Below are 13,583 nucleotides of genomic sequence, written 5' to 3'. Positions count from 1 at the left end.
TGTCCCCAGGGCTCTGTTCTAGGCCCTCTCCTATTCTCGCTATACACCAAGTCACTTGGCTCTGTCATATCCTCACACGGTCTCTCCTATCATTGCTATGCAGACGACACACAATTAATCTTCTCCTTTCCCCCTTCTGACAACCAGGTGGCGAATCGCATCTCTGCATGTCTGGCAGACATATCAGTGTGGATGACGGATCACCACCTCAAGCTGAACCTCGGCAAGACGGAGCTGCTCTTCCTCCCGGGGAAGGACTGCCCGTTCCATGATCTCGCCATCACGGTTGACAACTCCCTTGTGTCCTCCTCCCAGAGTGCTAAGAACCTTGGCGTGATCCTGGACAACACCCTGTCGTTCTCCACTAACATCAAGGCGGTGACCCGATCCTGTAGGTTCATGCTCTACAACATTCGCAGAGTACGACCCTGCCTCACACAGGAAGCGGCGCAGGTCCTAATCCAGGCACTTGTCATCTCCCGTCTGGATTACTGCAACTCGCTGTTGGCTGGGCTCCCTGCCTGTGCCATCAAACCCCTACAACTCATCCAGAACGCCGCAGCCCGTCTGGTGTTCAACCTTCCCAAGTTCTCTCACGTCACCCCGCTCCTCCGCTCTCTCCACTGGCTTCCAGTTGAAGCTCGCATCCGCTACAAGACCATGGTGCTTGCCTACGGAGCTGTGAGGGGACGGCACCTCCGTACCTTCAGGCTCTGATCAGGCCCTACACCCAAACAAGGGCACTGCGTTCATCCACCTCTGGCCTGCTCGCCTCCCTACCTCTGAGGAAGCACAGTTCCCGCTCAGCCCAGTCAAAACTGTTCGCCGCTCTGGCACCCCAATGGTGGAACAATCTCCCTCACGATGCCAGGACAGCGGAGTCAATCACCACCTTCCGGAGACACCTGAAACCCCACCTCTTTAAGGAATACCTGGGATAGGATAAAGTAATCCTTCTAACCCCCCCCTTTAAAGGATTTAGATGCACTATTGTAAAGTGTTTGTTCAACTGGATATTATAGGTGAATGCACCAATTTGTAAGTCGCTCTGGATAAGAGCGTCTGCTATATGACTTAAATGTAAATGTAAATGTAAGGTCTACTACACCTGTTGTATTCAGCATTTCACTGTGAGGTCTACACCTATTGTATTCAGCATTTCACTGTGAGGTCTACTACACCTGTTGTATTCAGCATGTCACTGTGAGGTCTACTACACCTGTTGTATTCAGCATTTCACTGTGAGGTCTACTACACCTGTTGTATTCAGCATTTCACTGTGAGGTCTACTACACCTGTTGTATTCAGTATTTCACTGTGAGGTCTACTACACCTGTTGTATTCAGCATTTCACTGTGAGGTCTACTACACCTGTTGTATTCAGCATTTCACTGTGAGGTCTACTACACCTGTTGTATTCAGTATTTCACTGTGAGGTCTACTACACCTGTTGTATTCAGCATTTCACTGTGAGGTCTACTACACCTGTTGTATTCAGCATTTCACTGTGAGGTCTACTACACCTGTTGTATTCAGCATTTCACTGTAAGGCCTACTACAGCTGTTGTATTCTGCATTTCACTGTGAGGTCTACTACACCTGTTGTATTCAGCATTTCACTGTGAGGTCTACACCTGTTGTATTCAGCATTTCACTGTAAGGTCTACTACACCTGTTGTATTCAGCATTTCACTGTGAGGTCTACTACACCTGTTGTATTCAGCATTTCACTGTGAGGTCTACTACACCTGTTGTATTCAGCATTTCACTGTGAGGTCTACTACACCTGTTGTATTCAGCATTTCACTGTGAGGTCTACTACACCTGTTGTATTCAGCATTTCACTGTGAGGTCTACTACACCTGTTGTATTCAGCATTTCACTGTGAGGTCTACTGCACCTGTTGTATTCAGCATTTCACTGTGAGGTCTACTACACCTGTTGTATTCTGCATTTCACTGTGAGGTCTACTATACCTGTTGTATTCAGCATTTTACTGTGAGGTCTACTACACCTGTTGTATTCAGCATTTCACTGTGAGGTCTACTACACCTGTTGTATTCAGGATTTCACTGTGAGGTCTACTACACCTGTTGTATTCAGCATTTCACTGTGAGGTCTACTACACCTGTTGTATTCAGCATTTCACTGTAAGGTCTACTACACCTGTTGTATTCAGCATTTCACTGTGAGGTCTACACCTGTTGTATTCAGCATTTCACTGTGAGGTCTACTACACCTGTTGTATTCAGCATGTCACTGTGAGGTCTACTACACCTAGTGTATTCAGCATTTCACTGTGAGGTCTACTACACCTGTTGTATTCAGCATTTCACTGTGAGGTCTACACCTGTTGTATTCAGCATTTCACTGAGGTCTACTACACCTGTTGTATTCAGCATTTCACTGAGGTCTACTACACCTGTTGTATTCAGCATTTCACTGTGAGGTCAACTACACCTGTTGTATTCAGCATTTCACTGTGAGGTCTACTACACCTGTTGTATTCAGGATTTCACTGTGAGGTCTACTACACCTGTTGTATTCAGCATTTCACTGTGAAGTCTACACCTGTTGTATTCAGCATTTCACTGTAAGGTCTACTACACCTGTTGTATTCAGCATTTCACTGTGAGGTCTACTACACCTGTTGTATTCAGCATTTCACTGTAAGGTCTACTACACCTGTTGTATTCAGCATTTCACTGTGAGGTCTACACCTGTTGTATTCAGCATTTCACTGTGAGGTCTACTACACCTGTTGTATTCAGCATGTCACTGTGAGGTCTACTACACCTAGTGTATTCAGCATTTCACTGTGAGGTCTACTACACCTGTTGTATTCAGCATTTCACTGTGAGGTCTACTACACCTGTTGTATTCAGCATTTCACTGTGAGGTCTACTACACCTGTTGTATTCAGTATTTCACTGTGAGGTCTACTACACCTGTTGTATTCAGCATTTCACTGTGAGGTCTACTACACCTGTTGTATTCAGCATTTCACTGTGAGGTCTACTACACCTGTTGTATTCAGCATTTCACTGTAAGGTCTACTACAGCTGTTGTATTCTGCATTTCACTGTGAGGTCTACTACACCTGTTGTATTCAGCATTTCACTGTGAGGTCTACTACACCTGTTGTATTCAGCATTTCACTGTGAGGTCTACTACACCTGTTGTATTCAGCATTTCACTGTGAGGTCTACTACACCTGTTGTATTCAGCATTTCACTGTGAGGTCTACTACACCTGTTGTATTCAGCATTTCACTGTGAGGTCTACTACACCTGTTGTATTCAGCATTTCACTGTGAGGTCTACTACACCCGTTGTATTCAGCATTTCACTGTAAGGTCTACTACAGCTGTTGTATTCTGCATTTCACTGTGAGGTCTACACTTGTTGTATTCAGCATTTCACTGTGAGGTCTACTACACCTGTTGTATTCAGCATTTCACTGTGAGGTCTACTACACCTGTTGTATTCAGCATTTCACTGTGAGGTCTACTACACCTGTTGTATTCAGCATTTCACTGAGGTCTACTACACCTGTTGTATTCAGCATTTCACTGTGAGGTCTACACCTGTTGTATTCAGCAATTCACTGAGGTCTACCACACCTGTTGTATTCAGCATTTCACTGAGGTCTACTACACCTGTTGTATTCAGCATTTCACTGTGAGGTCTACTACACCTGTTGTATTCAGCATTTCACTGTGAGGTCTACTACACCTGTTGTATTCAGCATTTCACTGTGAGGTCTACTACACCTGTTGTATTCAGCATTTCACTGTAAGGTCTACCACACCTGTTGTATTCAGCATTTCACTGTGAGGTCTACTACACCTGTTGTATTCAGCATTTCACTGTGAGGTCTACTACACCTGTTGTATTCAGCATTTCACTGTGAGGTCTACTACACCTGTTGTATTCAGCATTTCACTGTGAGGTCTACTACACCTGTTGTATTCAGCATTTCACTGTAAGGTCTACTACACCTGTTGTATTCAGCGTTTCACTGTAAGGTCTACTACACCTGTTGTATTCAGCATTTCACTGTAAGGTCTACTACACCTGTTGTATTCAGCATTTCACAGTGAGGTCTACTACACCTGTTGTATTCGGTGCATGTGACTAATAAAATTTGATTTAACTTGGTTAAACTATAAACTACAAGGCACCGTCAACTAACCTGGTTAAACTATAAACACAGTCAACTAACCTGGTTAAACTATAAAGACAGTCAACTAACCTGGTTAAACTATAAACACAGTCAACTAACCTGGTTAAACTATAAAGACAGTCAACTAACCTGGTTAAACTATAAACACAGTCAACTAACCTGGTTAAACTATAAACACAGTCAACTAACCTGGTTAACCTATAAACACAGTCAACTAACCTGGTTAACCTATAAACACAGTCAACTAACCTGGCTAACCTATAAACACAGTCAACTAACCTGGTTAACCTATAAACACAGTCAACTAACCTGGCTAACCTATAAACACAGTCAACTAACCTGGTTAACCTATAAACACAGTCAACTAACCTGGTTAACCTATAAACACAGTCAACTAACCTGGCTAACCTATAAACACAGTCAACTAACCTGGCTAACCTATAAACACAGTCAACTAACCTGGTTAACCTATAAACACAGTCAACTAACCTGGTTAACCTGTAAACACAGTCAACTAACCTGGTTAACCTATAAACACAGTCAACTAACCTGGCTAACCTATAAACACAGTCAACTAACCTGGTTAACCTATAAACACAGTCAACTAACCTGGTTAACCTATAAACACAGTCAACTAACCTGGTTAACCTCAGTAAAAAAATAAACATCCTCTCGCTGTCATCTGTGTTTATTTTCAGCAACTTAACATGTGTAAATATTTGAATGAACATAAGATTCAACAACTGAGACATAAACTGAACAAGTTCCACAGACATGTGACTAACAGAAATTGAATAATGTGTCCCTGAACAAAGAGGGTCAAAATCAAAAGTAACAGTCAGTATCTGGTGTGGCCACCAGCTGCATTAAGTACTGCAGTGCATCTCCTCCTCATGGACTGCATCAGATTTGCCAGTTCTTGCTGTGAGATGTTACCCCACTCTTCCACCAAGGCACCTCCAAGTTCCCGGACATTTCTGGGGGGAATGGTCCTAGCCCTCACCCTCCGATCCAACAGGTCCCAGACGTGCTCAATGGGATTGAGATCCGGGCTCTTCGCGGCCATGGCAGAACACTGACATTCCTGTCTTGCAGGAAATCATGCACAGAATGAGCAGTATGGCTGGTGGCATTGTCATGCTGGAGGGTCATGTCAGGATGAGCCTGCAGGAAGGGTACCACATGAGGGAGGAGGATGTCTTCCCTGTAACGCACAGCGTTGAGATTGCCTGCAATGACAACAAGCTCAGTCCGATGATGCTGTGACACACCCCCCAGACCATGACGGACCCTCCACCTCCAAATCGATCCCGCTCCAGAGTACAGGCCTCGGTGTTACGCTCATTCCTTCCACGATAAACGAGAATCTGACCATCACCCCTGGTGAGACAAAACCACGACTCGTCAGTGAAGAGCACTTTTTGCCAGTCCTGTCTGGTCCAGCGATGCTGGGTTTGTGCCCATAGGCGACGTTGTTGCCGGTGATGTCTGGTGAGGACCTGCCTTACAACAGGCCTACAAGCCCTCAGTCCAGCCTCTCTCAGCCTATTGCGGACAGTCTGAACACTGATGGAGGGATTGTGCGTTCCTGGTGTAACTCGGGCAGTTGTTGTTGCCATCCTGTACCTGTCCTGCAGGTGTGATGTTCGGATGTACCGATCCTGTGCAGGTGTTGTTACACGTGGTCTGCCACTGTGAGGACGATCAGCTGTTCGTCCTGTCTCCCTGTAGCGCTGTCTTAGGCGTCTCATAGTACAGACATTGCAATTTATTGCCCTGGACACATCTGCAGTCCTCATGCCTCCTTGCAGCATGCCTAAGGCACGTTCACACAGATGAGCAGGGACCCTGGGAATCTTTCTTTAGGTGTTTTTCAGAGTCAGTAGAAAGGCCTCTTTAGTGTCCTAAGTTTTCCTAACTGTGACCTTAATTGCCTACCATCTGCAAGCTGTTAGTGTCTTAACGACCGTTCCACAGGTGCATGTTCATTAATTGTTTATGGTTCATTGAACAAGCATGGGAAACAGTGTTTAAACCCTTTACAATGAAGATCTGTGAACTTATTTGGATTTTTACGAATTATCTTCGAAAGACAGGGTCCTGAAAAATGGACGTTACTTTTTTTGCTGAATTTACAAGGCACAGTCAACTAACCTGGTTAACTTATAAACACAGTCAACTAACCTGGTTAACCTATAAACACAGTCAACTAACCTGGTTAACCTATAAACACAGTCAACTAACCTGGTTAACCTATAAACACAGTCAACTAACCTGGTTAACCTGTAAACACAGTCAACTAACCTGGTTAACCTGTAAACACAGTCAACTAACCTGGTTAACCTGTAAACACAGTCAACTAACCTGGTTAACCTGTAAACACAGTCAACTAACCTGGTTAACCTGTAAACACAGTCAACTAACCTGGTTAACCTGTAAACACAGTCAACTAACCTGGTTAACCTATAAACACAGTCAACTAACCTGGTTAACCTTTAAACACAGTCAACTAACCTGGTTAACCTATAAACACAGTCAACTACCCGGGTTAACCTATAAACACAGTCAACTAACCTGGTTAACCTATAAACACAGTCAAATAACCAGGTTAACCTAAAAACACAGTCAACTAACCTGGTTAACCTATAAACACAGTCAACTAACTTGGTTAACCTATAAACACAGTCAACTAACCTGGTTAACCTATAAACACAGTCAACTAACCTGGTTAACCTATAAACACAGTCAACTAACCTGGTTAACCTATAAACACAGTCAACTAACCTGGTTAACCTATAAACACAGTCAACTAACCTGGCTAACCTATAAACACAGTCAACTAACCTGGTTAACCTATAAACACAGTCAACTAACCTGGTTAACCTATAAACACAGTCAACTAACCTGGTTAAACTATAAACACAGTCAACTAACCTGGTCAAACTATAAACACAGTCAACTAACCTGGTTAACCTATAAACACAGTCAACTAACCTGGTTAACCTATAAACACAGTCAACTAACCTGGTTAACCTATAAACACAGTCATACCTTTTCTGTTCTTCGCGTAGGCATCCAGGGAGACGGGAGGGGGCGGGTAGATGAAGTATCCACCAACCACAGCCCTGCTCAGCACCTGTCTGTCATCCACGCTCCGCAGCCATTGGACAAACTGACGCACTGGGCGGAGCTTCCTGTAGGGCATCACTGAGTGGTGGCCAGAACCTAGAGGTTAACCAATCAGCATCAAGAACTGGCAGGGACTGTGTGTTACCCGTATAGTAGACCTGTCTGTAGGCTGGGTGTGTGTGTGTGTGTGTGTGTAGGTTGTGTGTGTGTGTAGGTTGTGTGTGTGTGTGTGTGTGTTTAGGTTGTGTGTGTGTGTGTGTAGGTTGTATGTGTGTGTGTGTGTGTGTGTGTGTGTGTGTGTGTGTGTGTGTGTGTGTGTGTGTGTGTGTGTGTGTAGGTATTTGTATATATTATGGATCCCCATTAGTTCCTGCCAAGGCAGCAGCTGCTCTTCCTGGGGTTTATTATGGATCCCCATTAGTTCCTGCCAAGGCAGCAGCTACTCTTCCTGGGGTTTATTATGGATCCCCATTAGTTCCTGCCAAGGCAGCAGCTACTCTTCCTGGGGTTTATTATGGATCTCCATTAGTTCCTGCCAAGGCAGCAGCTACTCTTCCTGGGGTTTATTATGGATCCCCATTAGTTCCTGCCAAGGCAGCAGCTAATCTTCCTGGGGTTTATTATGGATCCCCATTAGTTCCTGCCAAGGCAGCAGATACTCTTCCTGGGGTTTATTATGGACCCCCATTAGTTCCTGCCAAGGCAGCAGCTACTCTTCCTGGGTCCAGCAACATTAAGGCAGTTTATACAATTTTAAAAACATTACAATACATTCATAACAGAATTCACAACACACTAAGTGTGTGACCTCAGGCCCCTACTCTACTACCAGTTACCTTATGTGGAATAGAGTTCCATGTAGTCATGGCTCTATGTAGTACTGTGCTCCTCCCATAGTCTGTTCTGGACTTGGGGACTGTGAAGAGACCTCTGGTGGCATGTCTTGTGGGGTATGGATGGGTGTCTGAGCTGTGTGCCAGTAGTTTAAACAGACCTCTGGTGGCATGTCTTGTGGGGTATGGATGGGTGTCTGAGCTGTGTGCCAGTAGTTTAAACAGACCTCTGGTGGCATGTCTTGTGGGGTATGAATGGGTGTCTGAGCTGTGTGCCAGTAGTTTAAACAGACCTCTGGTGGGCATGTATTGTGGGGTATGGATGGGTGTCTGAGCTGTGTGCTGGTAGTTTAAACAGACCTCTGGTGGCATGTCTTGTGGGGTATGGATGGGTGTCTGAGCTGTGTGCCAGTAGTTTAAACAGACCTCTGGTGGCATGTCTTGTTGGGTATGGATGGGTGTCTTGTGGGGTATGGATGGGTGTCTTAGCTGTGTGCTCGTAGTTCGTAGGTAGTGTGCGTGCGTGCGTGCGTGCGTGCGTGCGTGCGTGCGTGCGTGCGTGTGTGTGTGTGTTACCTGTGCAGTAGATCTGTGTGTAGGTAGTGTTGGTGAGGTAACAGCAGGATGAATCTCTGACCATTTGGAGTCTGGTACACACCACTACAGATACTACAGAGAGACACAGAGACACAGAGAGACAGAGACACAGAGAGACAGAGAGACAGAGACACAGAGACACAGAGAGACAGAGACACAGAGAGACAGAGACAGAGAGAGACAGAGAGAGACAGAGACACAGAGACACAGAGACACAGAGAGAGAGATAAAGAATCAGTTATAGAACCCATTGCCCTTTATGGTTGTGAGGTCTGGGGTCCGCTCACCAACCAAGAATTCACTAAATGGGACAAACACCAAATTGAGACTTGAATTGAAAATATCCTCCGTGTACAACGTGCAACACCAAATAATGCAGAGCAGAATTAGGCCGATACTAATTATCAAAATCCAGAAAAGAGCCGTTAAATTCTACAACCACCTAAAAAGGAAGTGATTCCCAAACCTTCCATAACAAAGCCATCACCTACAGAGAGATGAACCTGGAGAAGAGTCCCCTAAGCAAGCTGGTCCTCTGTTCACAAACACAAACAGACCCCACAGAGCCCCAGGACAGAAACACAAACAGACCCCACAGAGCCCCAGGACAGCAACACAATTAGACCCTACCACATCATGAGAAAACAAAAAGATAATTACTTGGCACTTTGGAAAGAATTTAACAAAAAAACATCAAACTAGAATGCTATTTGGTCCTAAACAGAGAGTACACAGAGGCAGAATACCTGACCACTGTGACTGACCCAAACTTAAGGAAAGCTTTGACTATGTACAGACTCAGTGAGCATAGCCTTGCTATTGAGAAAGGCCGCCGTAGGCAGACCTGGCTCTCAAGAGAAGACAGGCTATGTGCAACACTGCTCACAAAATGAGGTGGAAACTGAGCTGCACTTCCTAACCTCCTGCCAAATGTATGACCATATTAGAGACACATATTTCCCTCAGATTACACAGACACACAAAGATTTAGAAAACAAATCTAATCTTGATAAACTCCCATATCTACTGGGTGAAATACCACAGAGTGGCATCACAGCAGCAAGATGTGTGACCTGTTGCCACAAGAAAAGGTCAACCAGTGAAGAACAAACACCATTGTAAATACAACCCATATTTATGTTTATTTATTTTACCTTTTATACTTTAACTATTTGAACACCATTACAACACTGTATATAAACATAATATGACATTTTAAATGTCTTTATTCTTTTGAAACGTCTGTGAGTGTAATGTTTACTGTTCATTTTAATTGTTTATTTCACTTCTGTATATTATCTACTTCACTTGCTTTGACAATGTTAACATATGTTTCCATGCCAATACAGAGCAATGTTAATATATGTTTCCATGCCGATACAGAGTAATGTTAACATATGTTTCCATGCCGATACAGAGCAATGGTAACATATGTTTCCATGCCAATACAGAGCAATGTTAACATATGTTTCCATGCCAATACAGAGCAATGTTAACATATGTTTCCATGCCAATACAGAGCAATGTAAATATATGTTTCCATGCCGATACAGAGTAATGTTAACATATGTTTCCATGCCGATACAGAGCAATGTTAACATATGTTTCCATGCCGATACAGAGCAATGTTAACATGTGTTTCCATGCCAATACAGAGCAATGTTAACATATGTTTCCATGCCAATACAGAGTAATGTTAACATACGTTTCCATGCCATTACAGAGCAATGTTAACATATGTTTCCATGCCGATACAGAGCAATGTTAACATATGTTTCCATGCCAATACAGAGCAATGTTAACATATGTTTCCATGCCAATACAGAGCAATGTTAATATATGTTTCCATGCCAATACAGAGCAATGTTAACATATGTTTCCATGCCAATACAGAGCAATGTTAATATATGTTTCCATGCCAATACAGAGTAATGTTAACATATGTTTCCATGCCAATACAGAGTAATGTTAATATATGTTTCCATGCCAATACAGAGCAATGTTAAAATATGTTTCCCATGCCACTAAAGCCCGTTGAATTGAACTGAGAGAGCGATAGAGGGGAAAGAGGGAGAGAGTTGAGGGGGAGGTTAGTAGAGTATAGGATGAGTGTGTGTGTGTGTGTGTGTGTGTGTGTGTGTGTGTGTGTGTGCAGTATCTCACGTGGGAGTATCTTGTTGTGTGTCTCTGGTTGAGACGTTGAGAAGAGCTTTATCATGATTGGTTGATCAGAAGTCCCGTCCTCCAATCGGAGCCACCGATACTCCAACAGCTCTTTACCCTGTCCATCTGCACGAGGAAGACATCATCATCATCATCATCATCGTCACCACCATCCTCATCAGTCACCATCACCAGTGTCATGACTCTCCTGTGAGGATCTGAAGGATCAGGTTACAGTGGGTTCTCTCTACAGCGCTCTCTCTCTCTCGTAGAGGGGGAATGTCATGACTCTCCTGTGAGGATCTGAAGGATCAGGTTACAGTGGGTCCTCTCGACAGCGCGCTCTCTCTCTCTCTCTCTCTCGTAGAGGGGGAATGTCATGACTCTCCTGTGAGGATCTGAAGGATCAGATTACAGTGGGTCCTCTCTACAGAGCGCTCTCTCTCTCTCTCTCGTAGAGGGGGAATGTCATGACTCTCCTGTGATGATCTGAAGGATCAGGTTACAGTGGGTTCCCTCTCTCTCGTAGAGGGGGAATGTCATGACTCTCCTGTGATGATCTAAAGGATCAGGTTACAGTGGGTTCTCTCTACAGCGTGCTCGCTCTCTCTCTCGTAGAGGGGGAATGTCATGACTCTCCTGTGATGATCTAAAGGATCAGGTTACAGTGGGTTCTCTCTACAGCGCTCTCTCTCTCTCTCGTAGAGGGGGAATGTCATGACTCTCCTGTGATGATCTAAAGGATCAGGTTACAGTGGGTTCTCTCTACAGCGTGCTCTCTCTCTCTCTCTCGTAGAGGGGGAATGTCATGACTCTCCTGTGATGATCTAAAGGATCAGGTTACAGTGGGTTCTCTCTACAGCGCTCTCTCTCTCTCGTAGAGGGGGAGGGAGAGCGGGAAGTCAACTGTTTTATGGCGGTTGTAAAATACGCTGCCCCTATGCTCTGTAGTGTTCGAGCTTGGAATGTAAACTGTGGAACACAGAGAGACACTTGGACATCAAGTTTGAATAATTAAACAATATTTCTATTTTTGAGAATGTGGGATATTTAAAGAACAATCATGTCAAAGTTTTTTCAATTGGTGACCTCATGAAAGACAGGAGACCCATATTACTGTATCTCTGTGTTTTCAATGATCAGATTCACATCTAGATGTTGGATAAAATTAATGACTGAACATGAAACTACTTGTAAAAGATGTAATGTGGTGTCAACCTTCTAAATGACAATTGCTCTTCATATAAAGAAGTTAACTAGTCAGTGGCCACGCCCCCGTGAGGCCAGACATCACATTAGGCGTCATGGAACCTCCCCTTTTCCCACAGAGTATAAAACCCACTTCCGACAAAATGTACATTAAGTCAGAGAATGCCGGGACGGAGTCCCCACGTTAGAATGGCTACAATTCTATAGGCCATTGGACCACGCAAACCATGGTGTAAGCTAAGGTTACAAATGGTTGAATTTCTAAGACCAGAAAATATGAAGTGGTAGCTACATGTTGAAATGGTTGGCACTACAACTCTACCAAAGGACAAGACCATACAGCGTGGAGCCTGACGTATCCATTATAAACACAACCCGAGACTTTCTGTCGTCTGACTCTCTCCAGCAGAAGGACCACAGAGAGACATACACTCGTGAATATGTAAATTACAATTTATTTTCGAATGAGCGGTTGTTCATATTCAAAGTATTAGCAATTTCTATGAGTGTAGTTATCAGCTATGAGTGTCCCGCTCTTGAGCAGTCCCAAACCCCTTTCCTTTGTCTACCAAGCCGTCATATCAGTTTGGTCCGCTAGGGACTTTTTCTTTGTATCATGTAGTAACCAATGTATGACCTATTTGTGTGTGTGTTGATGTAATTCTGTGATTGAATAAATTAGTAAATAAATAATTAAGCCCATTTATATATCGCTGATTCATGATTCTATGCTATGTTTGTGCAGATATCCAAGGGTTTGCGACGTTCAGTAATGAGAACTGATGAGGTAATAATACATTAATAAGCAACTGATATCGATAAGATTTAAAGTATCTAATGAGTTATATTGGGGAAATTGACACTCTATAAACAACATGTTCCCGTGGTGCCCCCACTTCCTAAAGTTACATGATTAGTTAAATCGTGTAATTAAATTAAACATAGAGAATTGATTTGATAACATACAGTCTTCACATTTAATTAAAGTCAACGACGCGACACCAGTGACTTACCATTAGGCAGAAGAGGCAGATATCATCACCAGTGACTTCTGCGCCGATTGTGTTTTTTTGTTTGTTTATCTGCATTGTTTGTAACTTGTTTTTTTACTATTATTTTTCTACATAATGTTGCCGCTAGCGTCTCTTATGACCGAATATAACCTCTAGACATCAGGACTGTGATTACTCACCACGGACTGGCAGAATCCTTTCTTTCCTTTCACGACTCTGATGAGCCCGAGGATATAAGGCTCCCTCGGGAACAGGCCCCGAACCCAGTGATCTGCATGAAGAGGAGGCGGAGAAAGAGAGGCCGGAGGGCGGGCTGCCTTCTGAGGAGTCGGAGGCGATCGAATAAACCCCCACTCCCCTCAATTCTGCTCGCAAACATGCAATCTTTGAACAATAAAATGGACGAGTTATTGCGAAGATTAAACTACCAACGGGACATTAAAAACTGTAACAT

General features: G+C 43.8%; 1 protein-coding gene across 2 annotated transcripts in view; it reads right to left on the bottom strand.

The window, feature by feature from the left end:
• The window catches only part of LOC115183239 (RPA-related protein RADX), a 45,509-nt gene that overhangs the window by 11,946 nt on the left and 19,980 nt on the right, over window positions 1-13,583 (bottom strand). Inside the window, exons 7-9 of one of the 2 annotated variants that reach the window (XM_029744588.1) lie at window positions 10,908-11,033; window positions 8,724-8,816; window positions 7,237-7,410 (exon numbers count right to left, since the gene is read on the bottom strand). In XM_029744588.1, coding sequence (XP_029600448.1) covers window positions 7,237-7,410; window positions 8,724-8,816; window positions 10,908-11,033 — 393 coding nt within the window. Of the gene's footprint in view, window positions 1-7,236; window positions 7,411-8,723; window positions 8,817-10,623; window positions 10,789-10,907; window positions 11,034-13,583 lie in introns of those variants that run through there. The other variant, XM_029744589.1, reaches the window with a different exon arrangement.

The sequence above is a fragment of the Salmo trutta genome, unplaced genomic scaffold (genome assembly GCF_901001165.1).
Source record: "Salmo trutta unplaced genomic scaffold, fSalTru1.1, whole genome shotgun sequence".
In the NCBI taxonomy this organism is placed as follows: Eukaryota; Metazoa; Chordata; class Actinopteri; order Salmoniformes; family Salmonidae; genus Salmo; species Salmo trutta.
The sequence above is the reverse complement of the archived record's forward strand: the minus strand, read 5'-3'. Positions and strand labels throughout refer to the sequence as shown.